Genomic DNA, 22,741 nt, shown 5'->3' with positions numbered 1-22,741 from the left:
CTCTCAGCACATAAGGGACCGATCGTTTATTACGTCCTAGAAAAGTTTTACCCTCCACTACAATGACAGTTTGAAGATTTTACCCCCCCCCCCCCCCCCCCATGGTTGAATTGTTGAGAAGTTCCTCGGCACAACGCCTGGTAACATGCGGACTGATCGCTAGCTCTCTGAATCTGAACTGGCAAGAGAAAAAAATCACAAGTTAGGCGAAATTCCAGTAAGGAAACGTACCTTAGAATATCTCTTCAATGTCTTGATAATAACGATGTTTTGTTATTGCTGGAGTCTATTCTTCACTCGTCAAAAGAAGGTACACAGAAGGTCAAAGCAGCTCGGGGTTTGAGAGCAGTACAGGAGCATTTGATGTATGGATGTGGATATGTAGAATTTCGTTTTTCAGTCAATTTTTTGTCCAGATAAACAAGCCTTCAGAGATAAACTGCTTGATGAAATACACGGTTTGCCTCAACCTATTACGTGCAAGATCTTTGTCGCTCTGAAGAATAGTAGCGATATGGAGAAGTTTCTAGTCGATTTTACCAACTCTATGATTGATGAGAAGAATGATTGCTAATTACATTTAGTTGGTACCTCTTTCTATGTCTTAAAATTTTACCCCTTCACTTTTCGTACAAGGTAAAAAATTACCCCTCCTCAAACCCCCCCCCCCCCCCCCCCCAGGACTTAATAAACGATCGGTCCTTAATACAACTTACATGTAATTCTTCGGCTTATCAAAGAAATGTTCAAAGCAATGTTATTCCAAGAAGGAAATTGCCCATGCAAAATCTAAGTGAACACAAACCAGGGATTGTAAAGAAGTCGTATTTTTACTTCATTCTCTTAGTCTAAAACATTACAAATTACAAATGTTTAAAGCCACACGCAATTCGGATATATAAACAGCTTTGTGGTTCCTACTATATTATTATTGGCATAAGGGGTATATGAGCGTCTTCACTATTTCTTAAGAGGCATGAACGTGGACAATCATCTAGGTGTTTTGAAGCATTCAAAAACAATTTTAATTTTGAACTATCATCACTCTATAAATTTTAAAAACAAAACATGAATACTTCAACAAAACTCGTAAGGCTAGACAATGAGCGCGCTTCAAATTCACAAAACAGTGAAAGGCCCGTTAACTTTTCATGCAACAATTCCGACACAAGTCATACACCGATACCAAGATACCTGGGTTTAGGAAAGTATTCGATACCAGAGTCTTTCGATATCTTTAAATGAACCAACCGCGGAAGGAAATATTTTTGTAGATGTGTACACATCCACTGTGTCTCAGTTACTTTAACATTAAAAAGAAAAACTTCCGTTAACATGGCAATAGTTACGCGTGCTATAATGTAAGTGAAAACACGTGTTATTACAAAAGGGAAAGAGAATCTGTATCTCCGGTTAATAAATACCATTCTGACTAGTTTTGATTAATGGACACTTGACAATCTTCTTCCAGGTCCATTAAGCGCTGTCCATTTCTCTCACACATGCAATTATATTAACTGATCTGTTCTTTGAAGGCCTTTTTACTGGATGTTCAGTGTATCGTGGCTTTCCATACATGTTCCTGTACAAACACTGCAAATCGTTCTTCTTGTAAGAAAAGAAAAGAAAAAGAAACACTTCCAGCAAAAGGAGCTTTGTCTTTGCCACTCGTTCAAATCAAATTTAGCATTTTCATCAAAGAATAGAAAGCAGACACCGCACAAACTCGTAACGCGTGCGACTGCAGACTACCCTTGTACCCATACTCCACCTTGTTTTCTCTGGCTCACTCTTTTTCGCCTGACCGTGAGGGATCTGAGCTTAAGATTACAGAAACCATTACACAGAGTTCAGAAATTGCCGAAACCCTTCTCGACTAAAACTTAGAGAGTTATAACAGCGCTTTACGCTCTAACGATTATCTTTCCCAAAGGTATAAAAACTGGCTATTTACACGATTTTAATTTTGCAGACAAAGTTGCAGAAAAAAAGGTCAAAAGCTATAATAGTAGAAGACTACAAAACAGTCGTTTTTATCTTGAAGTTCACCAAAGAAGACGCGAGACTTAGAAAGCGCGAACTCGCGATGCGAGAGGCACCGAAAGCGTGGATACTCCTGCGAGGCTCACAGGGCGTGGGTCTTTTAGCTTCTCGCCCCAGACTTTCCGGTCAAAGACCACGCGTTGGTACGACTTACAACGCAAAAAATACGGACTGTTTTGCAATCTATAATAACGCTGTAAAGGTTCAGGCATTCCTGGCCATTTGGTCTGTGGATTAGCGGCACTGGTTTTCTTTCATCTCCAGTTACTAACGAATACCGCCAAAACAAGCAGGATAACTGTAGTGACGCTGTGAGGAGATGTAAGGCTTGCCACGGCACAAGGAGGTTTACCCTGAAACACAGCATTTGATAACATCAGGTTACAATATATATAATTTGCATGCTTTAGACTTTAACAACATGGATTAAATAATTAAGCAACTTCAGGTAAGTATGGGTTTTCCAATTCTCCTGACTCGGCTTTCTCAGCTTCGTAAACTATGACAGACGGTGAATACATCTCCCGGGGCGCGGCGAACGTTCGAGAAAAACTTCGTGCCCTGGGGTGATTATATAGATTAAGAGTGAATGAGATTGGGGAGAGCAGACAAACGAGGCTGGCAGTCTCACCTCTTCGCTGTCATTACACGGTGGTTGAAACTCCGGCGCTTTCCTGTAAGACACGATCCCTGGTAACGGCGGATCAGACGTCACTAAGAAAATCAACTTGTTAAGGAATCCTAGCTTCATACAACACGAAAGTGTTAGTCATGAAAGACAGGATAATTTACAGTTAAATGCAGTGATTGTGTGGATGGTAGCATGACTGACCATCTCTGCAGTGCAGAGAGATGCTTAGTCGCGGTTCCACGGTACGTTCGTATTAGTCGCACACTGGTCGCAGATCAACTTTATATGACATAACTAGTTTTACCGTCCCGTCTACCGACCTCAATCTTCTTCTTTTCTGTAATAAGGAATGCTACCTACTGTAGTGATTGTCATTAAGGTTTTGTTTATAAGTGCTAATTATACCGTACAATTCAACTTGCGATAGTCATAAGGGCTGTTCTCGACTAGCCTGTCTTAATGAGATCAATGTCAATGCCTCAGGAAGCCCAGGATAGGACTGCTAATAAACAAGAGGCAGATTTTCAAAAGATACAGGGAATGCCTGTTGTCGTTATTGGCTGGTCGACGTTACAGGTGCAAGTTTTCTTCACAACCACCAATCGAAGATTGGTGCCAGGAACTGGCGCCATGTACACTTGCCTAGAAGAGAGAACCTTGATTTTAACAATAACTCTTTAGTGTTAAAGGATTTTGAGTCTTAATGTGAGCATTGAAATGGAAGCTACTGAGCTGTACTTTGTTGTGGAGCTATGAGAAACTGATCTACTTCGGAGATGTGCGTTGTGTGGCCTATTAAACGAAAACCACTGAACAAAACACTCTTTTCTCCCGTGTCTAGCTGCAAAAGGACGCCACAAATTATGGAAATGAAATCTAACTTGAGCCTGGGGATAGAGTCTTGAAGTCTAGCCTTTCAAATGACCATTCTTGTGGTACGGCTTACTTTGCTGGTCAAGGCTTTGCGGATTTCCTTAACTGAAATCTCACAGAGGAACCATTTACATGCTATAAAGAAATTGTTTCCTTGATGCTGTAAGTTTTTAAAATGAAATTTATTATTAATATTATTATTATTATTATTATTATTAATTTATATTGTGAAAATGTCAATATATAAAACTTTCAAATGCGCATTACAACATTTAAATTTAACAATACAATTAAATTCTAATGGTCACTAATTATTAAAAAAGTAATTGTTATTAAAATTGTACAAAAAGTGAAAATATTATATTCTAAAAATTAGACATATATATATATATTTATATATATATAGCCAAGTTTAGTCACAAACTAGTTCTAAAATCTAACATATATAATGTAAATATTATATAAATTCTATTTAAATATTGAATTCTACGTAACATCTATAATCTATATATGATCTATCTTACCAGGAACAACCCTTGGAATTTTCACAAGGCACTGAAAAAAAAAGGCGAAAGTTAAGAGCCAAAGGACGAACAAAAGACAATACTTATAGAGAACGCTGTAAATGAATTAACAAATCGACGGTAGTTTTCTATGGTCTATACTCTTATAGACCATAAAATGACGTCAAAAAGTGTTCAAAACTCAAGTGGAACCACGAGCCGCAGGCGAGTGGTTTCACTGCCAAGTTTTGGACATTTTATGGCGTCATTTTATGGTCTATTTAACAATTATTCCACGAGCGTGCGTTGGACATGAGATGATAGATAGCCAAAGAGGCGCATAGCGCCGAGTTGGCTATGATCATCTCATATCCAACAAGCGCGAGTGGAATAATTGTTCTATTAAAAGCAGTCCGGAAATATTGCTAGGTCGTGCTGATTTCGCTTTGCAAGAACAATCACAAGACAATTTAATGATCCCTATTTCTTTGGCATGGTATAATGGCTCATATACCATGGCCGCTAAGCCAATCAAATCCCTGGAATTGCATTATACAATGATCCAGTTTTTAATAAAAGAGTTTAGCATACCTCAGCGACCGACTATCGCGTAACGCGCAATCTGATTGGCTACACAGGTGCCGTCTATCGATCGATAGACGGCAGTTTGTCAGAGCGCGCGTGATTTAGCATGCATCATTGCACAAATATATCAAAATTTATGAAAAAAAAGATTTTTTTGCTTCATAGATCAATCACTGAGGTATAATCGGTTTCTATCTCGGTTTCTATCGCCTTTGATAGTTGGCTCGGGGCTTCGCCCCTCGCCAACTATCAGCCGATAGAAACCTCGAGCTCGCCGTCTAATTGTTAAATACACCATAGAAAGCTGCCGTCGATTTGTTAATTGGACTTGAATCCAAAATTGTAGGAAGTGGACTATGTACACTACAAATTCTAGTACAAGTTTACACAGGAGGACTTGAACAAAGGCTTCCTTTCAAAAGAACACAATAAAACAAACACGCCATGAAATACTGTACCATCAAATACTTGTCCTTCCCCATGCGCTTTATAAAATTTGAGTTCTTTGGTGCACTGAATCATGTTGTCCTTCTCTTCTTCATCAGCCATGGCTGAAAGAAATGGCTCGAATCATTAATAACATGTTACACCCTTCTTTGGTTCAGTGGTAAAAACTTACGATAATGTGAATACCAGCCACAACATAGATTTTAAAACAAGACATTCGAGGACCTACCTACACCACCTTGGGAAAAGAAACTGTAGATGTTGAATTGCGCCAAAGACCTGCAAAAGCAGCAACGAGTCAATATATAGCCTGGTATATATTTATTGCAGTATATTTTGCATACGATTTACCAAAATCACGAAATTACAGTCACAACTGTGAACGTAGGGGTGCTTTTCTTTGGTTAGAACTGGCCAGCGATACCGCAGGTTGCTTGCAGATGGTAAATGGAATGCACCATTCAAATTTTACAGTGTGTAAAGGCTACTTATACTAATAATCTGATGATTTTCCGTGTATAAATGATTTTTTAAAAAAGTCTTCCAAATGCCACATTCTGTCCATGAATGTTGACGCCATTTTTAACGGTTTCTTCCAAATCCCACATTCTGTTCATGAATGCCATTCGCCATTTTGAAGGCTACCTCTACTAATTCTTAAAAATGGCACATTCTGTTCATTAATGTTGTTCGTCATTTCAAAGGCTGGTTCTTCTAATTCTTAAATCAAAATGTCACATTCTGTTCATGAATGTTATGCGTTGTTAGCGTACATTCCGTCATTTATATTAGGTGTATTCCGCCCGGTTTATGAGCTGATTGGTGTGTACCGTCTGGCCGACAAAGCAAATTGAAAGTTCCTCTAATCTGTCATAAGCTGCTCACCAGAAGACAGTTTGGGTCCAGAACTGAACGTAAGTTGCCACCGCAAATAGAGGCTGTAAAACAGAACAGACTGTTAGTCCACCCAACAACTTGGCCACATAAATTCAACAAATGCCTACAGATCCTTTCTCTCCCTGGTTACTGCACTAAATCTTGGACAAAACTTAGGCATCGAATTCCGTAGTGATGTAGAGGGTAATGTTTGCAGTATGGCAAAAATAATACTGATTTAAAAAAAATAGGCGAATTTAATTGCCGTAAGTACGCACATTTGATTGCCTTTAAGTAAATTATCCCAAATACTGTACAAGTAAATAATTCGGCTGCCATGGTCCTAGTTGATTTGCAGTCTCTTTGTTGCTCGCGTCCACAAATAATTTAAACTGATACTCTAAAACAAATAAAACTTGATGGTCTCATTCAAATGTTTACGCCATGTGACCCAAGAGCATAAAGATAGCGAGAAAATAAGGAGAGTTGCCGCCTTACATACATCGTATATTTTTGAATTATAAAACAACAAACACCGTTAAATCAGGCAACCAACGCCTTTTACGTTTCTCTCATGAAAAAATGTTGGAAATTTGTTTGATCATAATTTCCAGACAACGGCACCACTATCAGAACTGAAAGGAATGGCGTCTTTGAGCTACAAACTAGAGATTGTTTGCAATTGTGAACATATCAAAAGTGTTCATATTACCACTCACAGAGGTCAGTATCTAAAATCTCAATCCATTCATCCATAAAATGAATCTCATTCATTGTTTTTCGAATAAAAGGTGACTGATTCTTAATCGTCTTACATTCAAAAGTGTCCTGGCTGAACTCTGGCCTGTGTTTTTGGACTTTTTACACTCTTCTTGTACACTGGTGAATGTCAGCCTGTAAACAACAAATATTAAGCTTAAAACAGTAAAACATTCTCTGTTGAAGCCTGGTTTTCACTAGCGACGCAAGCACAACATGAGCGCAAGCATAAGAATGCTTATTTCACCGTGAAAACGGCTTCATCGCAAGGGTAAGCACAAATAAACAGCATACAGGAGGGAATTAGAAAGACGTTACACCATGTTATACGATTGGCGAGATTTTTTAAACAAATAACTACAACATTTATGGTTGAATGGTCAATCTATCAAAAACCGCTTGCACGGGTCTAATCACACTAACAGTGAACCACACAGCATCAATTGAAATTAAAACTCACGCTTCAAACAGCGAACGGTTTAGAAAGTCACGCATAACAACTCCTTCCATCACACCAAAGAACTTGCCAACCTGAAAATTAAACAATATATAAAATGTAAACCGTGCTACACAGCAAAATGAAAGTCTCCGACGGGAGCCAAAGTACAATTATAGGATGTTCAGATAACACAAGGACACTCGCCATGAACTCATGCTTATTAGCTGTAGTTTTATGCGACGCAAGTCGTTGCATTCTACAGATAAAATGGTTGAGGAAAAAAAGTTGGATCACGCGTCAACATACGAATAGACAGTCCATATTTTAGCGCGAGTTCATGGGGAAACGTGGTCGCGCGGAAAGGAACTGGAACGAGCATAAAAAGTACGAGAAGGAATTGGTGAGAGATGGGTTTTTAGAAGCGAGGCTCCTGCCTTCATACGCGTCTGCGGATTAACTGTGTGATGAACGCGTCTGATTAATCGCGGTATGATTATTCGTAAGTAATTTACCTCCGAGACGTCGTCTTGATTTGATGCCACCACAAAGCCATCTTCGTCGATAAGTCGCATTGCACATTCCTGAAACACACAAACGTTTCAAGTCAATTCCTAAATGCCAGTGATAAATACATTCAAGGTGTAGGGACTATGGGCTGCTGGAACTCTTGAATGCTTCAAGGTTGGTTTTCACTAGAACGCAAACATACGCAAAAACACAAACGAACGCGTGAGCACGTGACGACACCAGCTACGTCAGCCTTCGCAGCAAGCGTTTTCGTAATTTTTTTTTGTGCGTTTTTGAGTTTCTCAGTTCGCTACTTGACTGTACGGAAATTAGGACGAGAGCTAAAAAAAGAATTGGTGGTGGTAGGGGGAGGGGAGGGGGGGGGGGTAGCGAAAAACGCAAAAATCCTCACGTAGGCTACAGCGAGGTAAGCAAATAAAGCACAAAAAGAACGAACACGAGAGAAAAAAAAAACACCGATAAGATACGATACTCACTGTTGTGTCATTGCACTTATCCTGTGAAAAAAAAAAAAAAACATACTTTTAATCAGAGGCAAACGTGAGAAAACGCGCTCAAGCCGTCTCACCCATGGTTTCAGGTTTCATCTTGTGGAGCGAAAAGCCGCCCAACAAAGCCAAACAAGGAATGACTGAATGTATGAATGTACTTTATTTATACACGAAATTTACATCAGTAAAAAAAAAAAAAAAAAAAGAAAAAAAAGGAAACTACTGCTTTACAGAAAAGCCGTGTGAAAGGTAGTGCAAGTTATTCACCGGTTAAAATAGACTGATAGACTACGTACAGTTAACCAAGATTTTCGTTTTCTTTTTCAAGCGTTTTTTTATTCCAAAAAAGCCCAAAATGTTTTCAAGAATTCTTTTTTGAAAATTAAACTTTAATCCAAAGCTGACACGAAATGAACTTAACTGGCTGAATTAATTTCGGCTCGACTACAGTACGGCGTTTCATCCGGGCCTTGGCAACGCTAGCGTTATAAATCAATCACAGTGTGAAATAAAAAGATTGAAAATTGTTAATATTAATATAACACAAACATTAATTTATTAATGATATCAATAGTAAAATATTATTAATAGATCAATTAGTTTCTTTCTTACCGAGCCGATACTATCCAAAACTAGCTTGGTCAACTTATCTTGCTTGACGTGCATCCCCGCAACTGTTCACAAAGACAAATTATAAAACAATAAAGCGGATTTTTTGATACCGTTGCAAAAATGTCAGTAAAAATTATAACAGAACTCTAAAGTAACCTCATTCAGACCGAAGGGAGCACAGCGACTAAGAGACCGGCATTTTGAATGAAAACAACTCACAACTGAAAAAGGACAGTTCAACTGTGAGAAACATTGGTTTAAAAAATATTTTAATTCGGGAGATTCGTTTAAAAGGCTCGCGGGAGAATTTCTTTAGTTTTAATTCGAATGTCAGAGGTGAAAGTTTCAGAGAAACTACTGACTCCAGTCAAGTACCAACAAACCCTCACGAGCAAGATAGCATGTAAACAGCATCCCAGTATAACTAAGGAAAACTCTCCGATCCAAACTACCACCTCACACAAAACTGCTGATGGGATGCTCTCCACACTGAGTCATGGAGAGACTTGCGGCCAGCCAGGCAATGTACTTGCTTCGTCTTTATAAGTTAAAAAGTAAAAGTAAAAGCTGTAAACGACAAATACACAAACAGAAACATCGACCACATACTTGTCGTACTAATCTTAAACAGTTCACAATTCTTTATCTAGTTCCTAAAACGTCTTACACATATCACAGGTTCATCGAATATGTAACGAATGTACAAGTTTTTATAAAAAATAATTCTGACCGTTAATGCTGCACATGCGCAGTATTGTTATTTCGAGGTGACCTCTTAACATAAGCCCGATGGTTTCTTGAATTCTCCTCGCCATATATTAATTGTAGATTGTGTTATATGCCAAATAAATGATGACGACGATGATGAAAAAGTGTACGACATTTCAAGACGATTGTACACCACACAGTCATATAAATGTCCGTGTATCACTAGCTTAACGTTTAGCTCCAAAGAAGAACATTTTTGGGCCATTTTGGTGTAATAATCCTTTCAGTTCATTTTTGTCTTAATTGAGGTGTTGAATTTTGCTATTTTGGTTTGACAAAGGGCTTATAAGATTTAAGGATTCACACAGGAAACAAGGATGAAAAACAAGTTGGTCTGAAAGAAATAGGTAGCGCACATGCACGGACCAATAATTAAGCTATTTACCCAACGTGTTTTTATGAGTTCTCACCTGCAGCGACAACCATTTTGGTATCCTTTAGGACGACGACAGCAGAACTTGCAGTGATGCTGGCCGTCTCATTCACGTCGGCTTGGTAATCTAAACAGAAAACCAACTTGTCAGATCTTCACTCTGACAGTGTGTAGACCAAAGTTATTTATATCCTGATTGCCTTACAGCCATCGAGCAAACCAGAACGTTAGCTTTAGAATTTTAAATCGTTTATGTTATCACTCACGTGGCCATAAGTCTTACGATTACGCAGAGCGAAGCGGAGCTGTACTGGAACCTATTTTCAAGGGAACAAGACGATTTGGAGCCAAAACTTTGTCTGAGCAAAAATTGAGTGAACACAAGGGGATGACGATTTGCACCCCAAGAAGATGTAGTTACGGCAAATGAAGCTACGGAAATGAACAATTATCTAATCATGGCAACAAGCTGGTTGCGACACAACATAAATGATCTATCATTGTGGTGAAATCTTGTGAAATGTTTGCCTATAGCGCTTCTGCTTTCTGCTTATCACACTAAGTATAATGTTGTTTTCTTACTTGGAGCCCGATAAGGAGCAGAGAAAACAGTAATATTCTTTTCCCCTTTGTCAGCATATTGAGCAGCTTGTGTATAAAACTCTTCTTTGATGTAATCTCTCTTCGGTGGTGATGCCAGCACGCTACATAGAATTTGACAAAGGAATAATTATGCAATAATCAAACAGAACATCTTGGCATACAGCTATACAGCATCGCAGATGCAGTCTTACCTACAAAATTCGTTAAACAGACATGCCATTCAAAGTCCCAATCCAAACAAATTGCCACCCACTAACATTCTTTGTAATTTTTCAGATTTCGAAAGCTAATTGCTCCGAGAATATTCAACTCATCGCACCGATATTCTCCCTCATTACCAAGGGTGACATGCTCTTTTAGTCTATGGTATCCATTGGTTCGTAGCTTGTTGCTTGATAATTTTTTTTTCTTGTTGCTTGATATTTGCTAATGAGCAAAATTTATACAGTGACATCGGCAAAGATTGTCCTATAAGAATGCAACATCTGCAGTTCTCAAACTCATTAATAATTCATGGCGAGAAAACAAAGGATATCACTACCGTAAAAATTAAAACTAATGGTGGTTTGGAAAAGTAATTATCAAACACTAGTGTTTGATCCAATTTCCAAACACCTCGGAGACTCGACTGGGCCTCGTTAATCTATTCCACTTCTTGGTTATTGGAAATCGGATGAAACACTGTTCCTTGTGTTTGATATATTACTTTAGTATCGTTTTACCAAATAAGCTCCATACATACCTTGAATTAAGCCATCTCATGACCCCGCCATGGGTTGCCACGAATACATTTTCAATTCCATTTCTGTAAGGCAAGTGTAAGGTGATGAACAACAAATTCCAGTCCAATAGCACAGCTGCACACAAAACTGATGTTTTATCACTTACTTTAAGTTATAAGTAGCATTCCACGATTTAGCAGCTGCCTCCTTTGTTAAATTTGCGTCGAAAAACAAGTTCTTTGATTTCTGGTCGACACCTGTGGAAAAGGAAAAGATAGTTTCGAAAAGGAATGTCCAAAGGAGTCAACCACCACTGCTACGAAGAACTCAATAAACATGTCAAAATGGCATCCGACTTCAAACGAGAGTTAAGGCCCGTTTAAACGGTTTCAACATTTACCCAACTTTCGTTCAACAAAGTTGAACGGATGTTGGGCAAAGGTTGGATGAGCGGAGTGTTCAAACGGTTTCAATGCCATTCAACGTTTTCAAGAACAAAAGAAATGTTGAAGCGATGTTGAATGAAAGTTTAAACCAATTAAAATTTGATTCAACACACTTTCAACGAGCTTTCCACATATTTTTGCACTTTGAACAATGTTGAACGACCTGTTCAAACGCCCCCGACACTTGGTTCAACAAAGTGTTGAACGCATGTTGAAGCAAATGCTGAAACCGTTTAAACGGGCCTTTATGTAGAGTGTCATTGGGATAGCTGCTCACTCATGGTTGAGGTAGCTTGTGGTACAAAAATAAATAAATAAAAATCAAATAACTTTTCTCCGTCATCTGAAGTATACTTTGCTGCTCTCAGCACTGTCTTTCATTATTGTTACATAAATACCATAAAGCCATTGTGCTTTTTTTAATCTATATGGTGGATGACGTTAATTAATTTAATTCAATTAAGTTAAATTAAGTTTAGTTTGTTACTATTTATTTATCATTTTATGCCAAAACTGATTTCATAAAATTGCTAAATATTGGGAATTTTCCATATCGCTAGATTTAAACATACCTTAACATAGAGTATACAGGAACACTTAAAATCAATCAATCAATCAATCAACCTTGTTTAACGAGGGTAACACTTAACAGCCTGTCACGACTGACAAACTTGTGGCCCTCAGATTCTGCATCCAATTGGAATTTGGAAATGTTGATTTTGGAGGAGAGGGGAAAACAGGAGAACCCGGAAATTAACCTCTTGGAGCAACAACAACAACAATGACGCCGAGTCCGGGAATTGAGCCCGGGCCACATGGGTGGGAGGCGAGTGCTCTCACCACTGCGCCATACCTGCTCCCCCACAGTACTCTGTGGTGTGGATACCATACACAAATTAACTGTATAATAATAATCAGAATTACTCCGATTGCAGTAATGACAAAGGCCCTTTAATGAACAAAAACAGCATTCAATGTTTCTAGTTACCCTGAAAAAATGAGAGTACAAGATCTTTGTATGGCATAAAATTGTCATAATTGTACCTTAATGCACACACAGAAACAACTGGGCGCTATTTAGAATAACCAGAGAACTCCTCCCACCCCACCCCACCCCAAAGCCCAACTACAACACCGAAGTACAATCTGAGGCACGTACAGTTTTTGTTTAGGTCAGTGACCTGTATGATGTCTTCAGCAGTTGGGTAAGCAGTCAGATATACTGGTGTTTCACTTTCAGCTGCTACTGAGATGTTGGGGCAGAATTTCCTGAAAAGAAGACACAACTCATTAATGCTTTAAACAATAAAACAAACGAAAATGAACTTGTACAGTAGCAAGATATATGTTTACTATAAAGAAGGGCAATCATCATACTGTTCTAAAACGAACAAGTTCATTTCATCCTATATACAGCATCTTCAGTGTCTTGGAAAGTTTTAATGTTTTTCGGACACTGTGTAAAAGGTCCTTTTTCCTTCAGGTAACTTTTAAAAATCAGGACTTTATACCACAAGCAGCGAAATCTGCTTGAATGCTAATAATTTTCTGAATTTGTATTATAACCGTGGAAGTGAAGAGCTGGAATGAAATATATGAAATACAGGGCTTGATAGCTCAGTTGATACAACACTGTCCCGATATCGCAGAGGTCATGAGTTCAAATCCCGTTCAAGCTTGAATTTTGTTTTTCATGCTTTCCTTTCGCAGCTGGGATGGTCATTCATTTATTCATTCTTTTACTCGCAGTTCAAATATATGAATTCATATATTCCACTTTCGAAATGTGCTTCCTTGACAAACGTTTAGGTTCGGGACTTCGTTAATTAGCTTAAAAAAAATTGACCGAGGTATACATTAAAAAGCTACTTCCAGGAAGCGAAAAATTAAACAAAAAGCCTCGATTATTTCGAGATTTCAATTATTGTGCAGCTACTTTTTTTGCGGTTGACCTCGACTTTACGGCGAAGTTGTCCCCAAGTTACAAAATAAATGATTGCAATAGGCTAACACTGTCTGTTTATTTAACGACATGTAGCAAAACCGTGAGCTTACCAGGGAGCGAGTATGACAGACTCATTCATATCTGAGCTTTGCAAGAACTTTCTATCTGTAAAGCGATGAAACAGACATTATTCAAAGAAGAACATGTATACAATAGACCGCAAAACAGGACTTTTGACGTTTCTTGTGTAGCAGGAAAAAGTGTTTCAAATCAGCTTGTTTCCTTACGTTTATATATAAAATTCAGTAGTAAGTAGAAGAAATTCCTTGAATTGAGAGGATATATGAGTCCGTCCGTCCTTCCTTCCTTCCTTCCTTCCTTCCTTCCTTCCTTCCTTCCTTCCTTCCTTCCTTCCTTCCTTCCTTCCTTCCTTCCTTCTTTCCTTCCCTCCCTCCCTCCCTCCCTCCTTCCTTCCTTCCTTCCTTCCTTCCTTCCTTCCTTCCTTCTTTCCTTCCCTCCCTCCCTCCTTCCTTCCTTCCTTCCTTCCTTCCTTCCTTCCTTCCTTCCTTCCTTCCTTCCTTCCTTCCTTCCTTCCTTCCTTCCTTCCTTCCTTCCTTCCTTCCTTCCTTCCTTCCTTCCTTCCTTCCTTCCTTCCTTCCTTCCTTCCTTCCTTCCTTCCTTCCTTCCTTCCTTCCTTCCTTCCTTCCTTCCTTCCTTCCTTCCTTCCTTCCTTCCTTCCTTCCTTCCTTCCTTCCTTCCTTCCTTCCTTCCTTCCTTCCTTCCTTCCTTCCTTCCTTCCTTTATTTACTATAACCAGTATTTACGATAATTCATACCTAAATTGAAGTTGGGCACATCGATGAAATACAGGCTCTTATTTGGAATGGCCACCGCAGCGCTGTAAACAACAACAACATTAATATAAACGTCTTTACAATTATGTATGTTTGTCATTAAACAAGCTTATCCAAAGCATATGACCGTTAGCCGCGGCTGAAAAAGAAACACACCAAGACTAAATGGACCTGACAAGTGATCAATCCTATAAAGGCACTGTGTACAAATTGTGCCATGTTACAGACAAGTTACAAAAAGCATGTTACACTATGCATGACCAAAACATTTCAGTGATTTCGGCAACGCTAAAATGCGTTTTGGAAACGTTGCGTAGTACTGTGACTTGTCTCGCAACACGCAACATACTAACCTTTGAACCCTGCGAGACAAGTTGAACTTGCACTTTATTTATGACACACGCTAAAACCATCAGGGCCCAGATGCTCAAAGCTCGATTAAAGGGGAAGTATCACGCAAATTTTTGCTGTCATTTCAAAACCCAAAATGTTTGTCTGTCAGCAGAAACAACGAAAAACTTGTCAAGTTTGTTATAAATTATCACACCAGTGCAATAAAACTGTCAGTCGATTAGTGCCTCTGGCCAGAGACTGAGTAGGCCGGAATGGATTGAAACTAGAAAAATGTTAGGCTGATGTTTTTCAAGTTCTCGCATTTTTGTTTCCAAAATGCGCTAAAACAGATCACGAGTTGTTCCTTTCAAGAATTGAGTTGATGTCTTTCCTCTCATCATTCTAGAATTATTTGGCAGCTGACTGAAGGTCTTATTTCATCATATTTAATAAAAGATACCAAAAACCCCATGATACTTGCCCTTTAAGCTCGTCCAGGATTAACACGAACTTTGATCCATATTACCAATAAATAAAGATTCTTGAAAAATATCTTTATCCCTTGGTTTTGACTTACACGTTTCTTTACCATTCAGTTAAAATTAGCCCTTAAATCATTTCTTTAACGAGCGAGATGAAAACCTCGGGAATTGGCGTTAACCGGCTTTCGAACAACCGGGTCTAGTACAACTTTTAAGAACTTAGAATATGTACAAATGATAATTAACTGTTTTACATGTTTGATATGGATAGTAACGAGTTAATTAACCTCTGCCTGATGGAATTGACAGCTCGTCTTTTGAATGGAAAATTGTTCCACATGCAGAAGAAGCCCGCTCTAGCTAAAACTATGTTTTAGATATCCCGAGCGAGGTTTTGGTAGAGCTAGTTTATTTATACGGAACAGTTGCGAAATGTAACATGCACCGTCTTTACTACCAGTACTATTGCCATGAAATTGCAATGATCGTTTCGAGGATCCCGACTGGTTCAGATCAGTAGAATGAAAAACTTGTGTAGATTGAATCAAACTTCGTGGCCACAAAAAAAGGAAATAACATGTCAACTACGAGTGCCTTGAGTGTTTCAGGTCCAGCGCTTTTATTGTTTCTCGGTGTTTGGAAGTTCTGATGAAACACGAAGCACGAGTTGATGATATATTACTTCTTTTTTGTGGCGAAAACATCCTTTTTTCGCAACTCTCTGCCTGTATACATTATGTAGAACTGGACAAACAAGGCAGCAGATCTCATTTACTTTGAGACCTCATTCAAGTCACGTCAGAGCGGCTGCTGCAAACAGGTCTTCATTTATAAAGTGATTTCAAACGACGAGAAAAAGCAATAAGGCAATGAAAGTGCTGGTCATGAATGCTGCTTGATTTTAAAGCAGAGCTCGAGCTGATTAAAGAGAACAGCATAACAGGAAAAACTTGTCGCTACAGTAACTGCTAACGGAAGTTTGTAATGTCCATTATTCATTTTACCTTTAAAGTCAACAGTCAGCATTCCTAAAACTTTCACAGATGTTTGAAGTCAGGACACCGCAGAAACTTAAGTTTGGTTTCCCATGGTTTTTGTTTGTTTGTTAAAATTGTTGATTTGAAAGTAATTGTAAATGCTTGTGTAGCAACGATTCTTACTCAATTGAATTTGTACTTGTCAGTGATAAGTTATGTGCATACCACCGTCATTTTATAATGCTTCTCATTGGATATCCAAACGTATGCGCGTGATGAATTATTAATGAGCTTTAGTTTGATTGAGTGACCCTCGAGTTTTTGTCGTCTAGGGATCAGTGCACGTAGTCTTTGCTAAATCTAAAGATGTATTCAGTGAGAGCACTCGCCTCCCACCAATGTCGCCCGGGTTCGATTCCCGGACTCAGCATCATATGTGGGTTGAGTTTGTTGTTGGTTCTCGTCCTTGCTCCGAGAGGTTTCCCCCTCTCCTCAAAAATCAAAACTTCTAAATTCTAATTCGATCGGGAAAGTGTTCCAAATTAGTGCTCTGCGCTAAATACATTGACACTAAAATTTATTTATTTATTTATTTATTTATTTATTTATTTATTATTTCAGTGATCATCAGGGAACATATTCAGTTGCTTGCTAACCTGAAAGACGTGTTTTCTACTGGACTGTAGAAATAGTGGAACTCATCACTCCGACTTAACCTGTGCTGTAGAAAGATAAAGGAGAAAGGTTAATCAATACAGTGAGGTAAACAACATTTATACATTTACAAACAAAACTCCAGTTGCAATAATTACAATTCAACCAACCTTATGCTCAGAAATTAACCGGTTTTGAAACATCATATTTCCAGTCTTCCTGTCGATCATCTCTTTCATAAGCTTAAACAGAATAGACCAAAATAATTGACCATATATTGACCAACTGCCGAACAATACTTTTAATGACACAACATGCAAGAGAAATTATTAGCGGTTTTGAACGCACTTCACCTCTCTGTCACAAGTACAGTTTACTGCCCAGAGCTAACAGATACAGTTTAATACTGGCATTCAGCCGAAACGAGAAACCAACTATTAGGCAGAAACAAGAGCCACCCTAAGACTACATTATAAAGCACCAAGGAATAATTTCACTGTCTACTGTTAATGGCCACGGTGCCTACTATTGTTACTGTGCATACGTTCTGCGCATCGCGAGATACTCGGGTTTCCTATGAATGGTACCTACTAATACAGGAATATTTTTTTTTGGTATCTCAAAAGAAAATTGGGAGTAGCCACGCATTTTTCAGAGATAATTAAGCTTCAATTTAGGAAAAAATCCCATACATTGCTTTATCTTTTGGCGTCTTTTAGAGATATTATTGCTTAAGTATCTCTGAAAAATGCGTGGTTACTTCCAATTTTCATTTTGGATTCCAATAGGCCTTGCTGAGATCTGCTTTTCCCGCATGGTCATAAACCGCACAAAAATACTTCGGTATTAGTAGGCACCGTCCTTAAGTGAAGTAATGATTTAGAGACTGGGTTAGAAGAAATGTGAGATTACCGTCCTGCCTGTGCCCTGGGTTTAAATACTAATTATATGCCTCTGTACTAATTTATGCTCTCTTTGATCTGAGGTTTGTTCACACAACACTTTGGCTTAAATTCAACAAACTGTACATACAGAGGATCTGCATGGAGCATTTTTGCTTGCTATTGAATATCCATATCGTAAATTACCTAACCTTCTTTTTATTTCAACATACCTTCTTAGTATCAGTCGCATTGTATTCCAGTTCATCCAATGCTATGTTTGGTGGGTCTTTCTAGAGTTGCAAATTAAACAAAAATTACTTATTGTAGAAGTCAAGGCTTAAGCTTATATCAAAAACCGACGGAGTCCATTTAAAATGTTTGTTTTGTAACTGAAGGCCATGTGCATGAGGGACGTTACGCGTATGCTGAGTTATTATTCTTGTTTTCTTCAGATTTCTCTCACGTTTGACACACATGGCCTATGTCGGTCAGTTTACTCGAAAAAACAAAGCCCCCTATGTTTTGCCAGAGTTCGGTAAATACGATAGGGATAGTTTTCTCAAGAATTTACCGAATGTCAGCCAACAAGTTTGCAGGGCGATGTTTTTTCCTCTTTCCGTAAAAGTCATACCCTTTTATTATACCTAGTTTAACATGGTTTTTGCTTGGATGCATGGTACAACTCACTCTCGGGATTTCCACTTAGAAAGTGAAAGGATTAAGAGATATTTTTAACTTTGACAAATTCAAAAGTGTTTTTCAAATCACAGAAACAGTCACATGCAGGACATCACAGCTCATATTGATCCACACGGGACTCATACAAATTGTGTGACAGTCTAAAGGTTTGAAATGTAAGGGAATGTGTGGGAATATAGAAAGGTGCCATGTGAAAGAATGAGAGGAATATTTAAATTTTAGTTTCAAATATACGAAAAACGGATGTAAAATGGTTGTGCTTTATGTCCTTTTCAGTTTTGGATCAAAATAACGACTACTTGGGAGCCAAAATATAGCGACAAAAATCAACAACTGATGCAAGTCTACGTTTAGTTTCAGCTTAAATGTAAATATTGTTCGCAAAATTTCACACTAATACGAACTTTTAGGTATTGCCATGCGTTTTTTGTTTTCAAAAAAACAGTTTCACGGAGTTTCTTTTTGTGTGCATGGCTCAGGTTCAATTCCCATAATCAATACCATGTAAATCGAGTTCGTTGTTGATTCTTATCCATGCTCCGACAGCTTTTTCACTCATTAATCAGGTCTCTAACCTTGCTGAAAGACAACATTTCTAAAAATTTTCAATTTGATTCGAAATCCGAGGGTCACATGTTAGCCAAGTCGTTATACTGTTAGCATGATCTTGTTAAAAAAATGATTTTTTTGTTTAAATTTAGATAGAAATAAAACGCGATCAAAAAGGGGAATTGGTGCAGAATTGGTTAACACATGGATACTAAAGTACGCCAGCATTAAATGCACTGAAGTCAGCCACCAGTCACACTTACAACTTTTTTTAACTTTGCTCCACTAGTTGGCCCGCAAATTTTCGTTACCCACTTCAACCAAACGCAACAAAAAGAAAATAAACAGAAACACATTGATTCAGCAACACCGACACTAAAAGAAACTATAATTACAATTCTCAACATGCAAGTAGCAATTTGCCAATGGTAAATGATGTGCATACAGTCTGCATTAGAACTTGAGTAAGATGATGAGACGATGTAATGTATTTATGATATAATCTACTGAGTTGATTTCTAGTGAAAAATGTGGTATTTTTTCACCTTCAAACAATCTCAGCTAAACGGTATAAGCCATTAACGATACGACCAAACTACTTTCTGGGAAGCGCTTCACCTATGAGTAGCTGATTGAATTACCCCATCAATACATCAGGTCCCATCATTTACCGGCGATTCACACTTCGCACGGAACAAGGTTTTTTCAATCGAGTGCATAAACACTGAGTTATTTCAATAAACGCTGTCGAAAAAACTACGCGACAACACTGCAAGGTGATATGGGTATTAAAAGGGTAAGTTATTGATAAATTGACCGAACTCCCTCTACTGGCAAACAAAGTCTTATAGTATTTTATCGCAACCTTCGCCCCTGACAACCGTCGCAATCACAGCCGAATTATGAAATATTTAAGCTTCAAGACGGTTTTGCCGTATACGTTTTAAAATGCCGACAGCATTAATTGAAATAGCTTTATGCATAACAAAAAAAGAAAACCTGCTTCAATTGCCATGCTACTACCATACCGAGCTGGCTCAGTTGTAGCACGAATTGGCTTCACTACTGCCGTGCAGTTTTAACAAAGAATGCTATATTATTACCTTCTTATCAAGGTCTGGATGAAACAAAACAAAGCCATTGTTGTTGATTGCAAAGCCATATCCATTTACACCAACCTAGAAGATTAAAAACCAGCCGTGCTCATTATCATTAAGAAATAACTTATACAACAAATAAAGTATACGGTCATGCACCGCAGCGATTTCTTCCTGTCTGTTCACCAGGATATGGTGCAAAGTGCACATGTAGCCACCTGAGAACCTGTAATGCAACAGCTAAACAATGCAGAAAAAAAGACACCACAAAGGACGGGACAGACTGGCTCAGTACACAGGCAGTTTTTGCTCGTCTGACGTCTTCACAAAAAAGGGCTAAAAATTGCTCATGCTACGGCAGCTTCAGGGATGACCCTTTCTATAAAGTTTGCAACCCAACCTCTTTACGGTGGTCAAATTACCTTGAGTTACTAACTAGTTATCTGTTCCGACATAGCACCGCAGTTTCTTTACAACTAACCCCTTGTCCACTTTCTAGAAAGCGTCTATTTAGAAGAATTGATCAGAATACACTAAATTTATGGTGTTAATGACCATGCTCCACATCGATCATGGCTTTTTTTCTTAACTGCCACCAAACTTGACTCTCAATGTAGCGTGATTACTGCTCCAAGAAGTAACCAGGAAATATCCAAGATAAAGTACAGTGAGCCAAGTAAAACTGGTCTTGCTGCACGGTCGCACATCTCCTAGTTGCTTCAGTGGTTACAGCATCCAACCAGTGTCCAGGCAAACCGGCATTTCATTCTATAATTTATTGTTTCATTGTACCACATGACCAATCGTCTCCGCATTCACCATCTTTGTCTCAAAGTGGTTTTCAATTGAGCGGTCCAAAGTAATTCTCGTTTGCTTTGGTTTTGCTCCACTGCGCGCTGTGATTGGTTAGAAAATCTCGCGCCACTTTCTCAACCAATGAGAAGCCAAACCAAAGCCAATCGAGACTTGCTATCACGTGTCTTCCCGCGTTTGGTGCCGGTGACATGTTTTTCCTTTCCGTTCTGATTAGCTCATTACTTTTCTGCGTCTGTTCTGATTAACCAAAGTAATACTATGAACTCTGGTTTCGGCTTTACGACAATCGACTAAAAACTGCTCTAATCACCCCCCCTCATGTTTACTTAACAGAATGTCTTATCACGCTATGATATCAAGGAAGTGTAAAATAAATTGAGCCCCAATACGTAGCAGCCAGTATTCATAATTATAAATGAGGCATACTGGAAAGTCATCCCCTTAGCCTCGGATGTTTGATAGAGGGAGGAAAAAGGAAGTGAGACCCTTGAAATATTTGATGTCTGAATTTTACCTCACTGCTTGGGATTGAGGCTTCCAACTGAGGCAAAGCAACATCTGTGCCAACCACACCAAGAAGCTCTCCTTTCGTCCCCTAAAAAATGGATAGAATCTCTGCAGGTCAACATAAAACAACAAGGTTTTACATTAAATGCTCTTAGTCCAGTTGTTTGGAAGCTGATTTTCACACCGCTAATTTGGACTTAAAATGAATATATCTCTAGAAAACCTGAGTTTTTGTATTAATTTTGTATAAATAATTTTTACTTCTGATTTCAAGTTACTGTTTGAAAGATTAGTCAAATGACAAATGGAGAAAAAATAATTAATAGAATATAATCCACATTCATAACCACTACACGTACAAATTATAGACCCATAAAAACTTACCATAGATGGTACGCTAATTAGGGACAGTACTGTATTCACTCTGAAGCTACCAACATATTAATATTACAAATAAGTAGTTCAGAGCTGACTCAAGTCTCACATAACTTGATCAAATGGACCCTGGTAGAAACTGAAAAAATCAAATGGTAGCTCAACTAATTAAGGAAAGCGTAAAACGAGGCTTATGGCACAACACAAAACTTACAGTTTTATTAAAGACTGGAGCTACAAGCGTGATCATCAAGCCAAGACCCTGTAAAACAATATGAAATTGAAATGTATAACTGCACAATTTAAAACAGTTGGTAGGGTAACCAACTGCAGCTAGAACAAGTTTAATCTTAGTCAAATAACTGATCACAGATAAGTCTTTATGATCAGTCATTGTGGGAGTTCACTGAATGCCCACCCCATGAATCGAATACCGCTGGGGTTATCCAGCAAATATACCCCAGGGGCTATCAAGCTAATACGCAATAAGGGTGATGAAGGAAATACCCTAGGGGTTATGTTTCTCTGAGTTGTAAAGTTTTAACCCTAGTGCAACACAGCACAAATACTCCAAGGGTTTTTCCTCTGAATTGAGAGTAGCAGTGTGCGGCCAACAACACCCTTCAACCTTCACCTAATTCAGACCATTTAGCAAGACTGTGCAGGTATTTCAAACCGAAAAGGAAACTAGTATCCTTCTCTTTCACTGAGGCAACACAACTATAGACACACAAATATATCTAGCTCAACTGTGCTAGGAACACGTTCAGTTTGAGCCACAACAGCTCTTAGGTATTGCTACTAACAAGGAGTCAGTATTGCATGTTTCTTCGGTTGATGTGTGCTCTTTCCTTCCTAAGAAATGCCACA

The 22,741-nt window shown here is 38.5% G+C and overlaps 1 protein-coding gene across 1 annotated transcript in view; it reads right to left on the bottom strand.

Annotated features, from left to right (window-relative positions):
- Positions 1 to 811: 811 nt before the first annotated feature.
- LOC146460721 (voltage-dependent calcium channel subunit alpha-2/delta-3-like) overlaps positions 812 to 22,741 on the bottom strand; it is a 38,439-nt gene continuing 16,509 nt past the window's right edge. Inside the window, exons 17-42 of the mRNA XM_085087853.1 lie at positions 22,086 to 22,133; positions 21,504 to 21,584; positions 20,180 to 20,254; positions 19,340 to 19,390; positions 18,059 to 18,118; positions 17,115 to 17,186; positions 16,947 to 17,011; positions 14,481 to 14,542; positions 13,755 to 13,809; positions 12,859 to 12,968; positions 11,420 to 11,510; positions 11,274 to 11,336; positions 10,511 to 10,632; positions 9,966 to 10,055; positions 8,788 to 8,849; positions 8,161 to 8,181; positions 7,669 to 7,737; positions 7,178 to 7,248; positions 6,774 to 6,852; positions 5,968 to 6,020; positions 5,312 to 5,361; positions 5,094 to 5,186; positions 4,072 to 4,102; positions 3,210 to 3,316; positions 2,675 to 2,757; positions 812 to 2,396 (exon numbers count right to left, since the gene is read on the bottom strand). Of these exons, the coding sequence (XP_084943979.1) occupies positions 2,298 to 2,396; positions 2,675 to 2,757; positions 3,210 to 3,316; positions 4,072 to 4,102; positions 5,094 to 5,186; positions 5,312 to 5,361; positions 5,968 to 6,020; positions 6,774 to 6,852; positions 7,178 to 7,248; positions 7,669 to 7,737; positions 8,161 to 8,181; positions 8,788 to 8,849; positions 9,966 to 10,055; positions 10,511 to 10,632; positions 11,274 to 11,336; positions 11,420 to 11,510; positions 12,859 to 12,968; positions 13,755 to 13,809; positions 14,481 to 14,542; positions 16,947 to 17,011; positions 17,115 to 17,186; positions 18,059 to 18,118; positions 19,340 to 19,390; positions 20,180 to 20,254; positions 21,504 to 21,584; positions 22,086 to 22,133 (1,863 nt within the window). The 3' untranslated portion in view covers positions 812 to 2,297. The remainder of the gene's footprint in view (positions 2,397 to 2,674; positions 2,758 to 3,209; positions 3,317 to 4,071; positions 4,103 to 5,093; positions 5,187 to 5,311; positions 5,362 to 5,967; positions 6,021 to 6,773; positions 6,853 to 7,177; positions 7,249 to 7,668; positions 7,738 to 8,160; positions 8,182 to 8,787; positions 8,850 to 9,965; positions 10,056 to 10,510; positions 10,633 to 11,273; positions 11,337 to 11,419; positions 11,511 to 12,858; positions 12,969 to 13,754; positions 13,810 to 14,480; positions 14,543 to 16,946; positions 17,012 to 17,114; positions 17,187 to 18,058; positions 18,119 to 19,339; positions 19,391 to 20,179; positions 20,255 to 21,503; positions 21,585 to 22,085; positions 22,134 to 22,741) is intronic.

Source organism: Pavona decussata, unplaced genomic scaffold (assembly GCF_977016875.1).
Source record: "Pavona decussata unplaced genomic scaffold, jaPavDecu1.1 SCAFFOLD_207, whole genome shotgun sequence".
Taxonomy (NCBI): Eukaryota; Metazoa; Cnidaria; class Anthozoa; order Scleractinia; family Agariciidae; genus Pavona; species Pavona decussata.
Note: the sequence above shows the minus strand (reverse complement) of the source record. Positions and strands in the feature narration are given on the sequence as shown.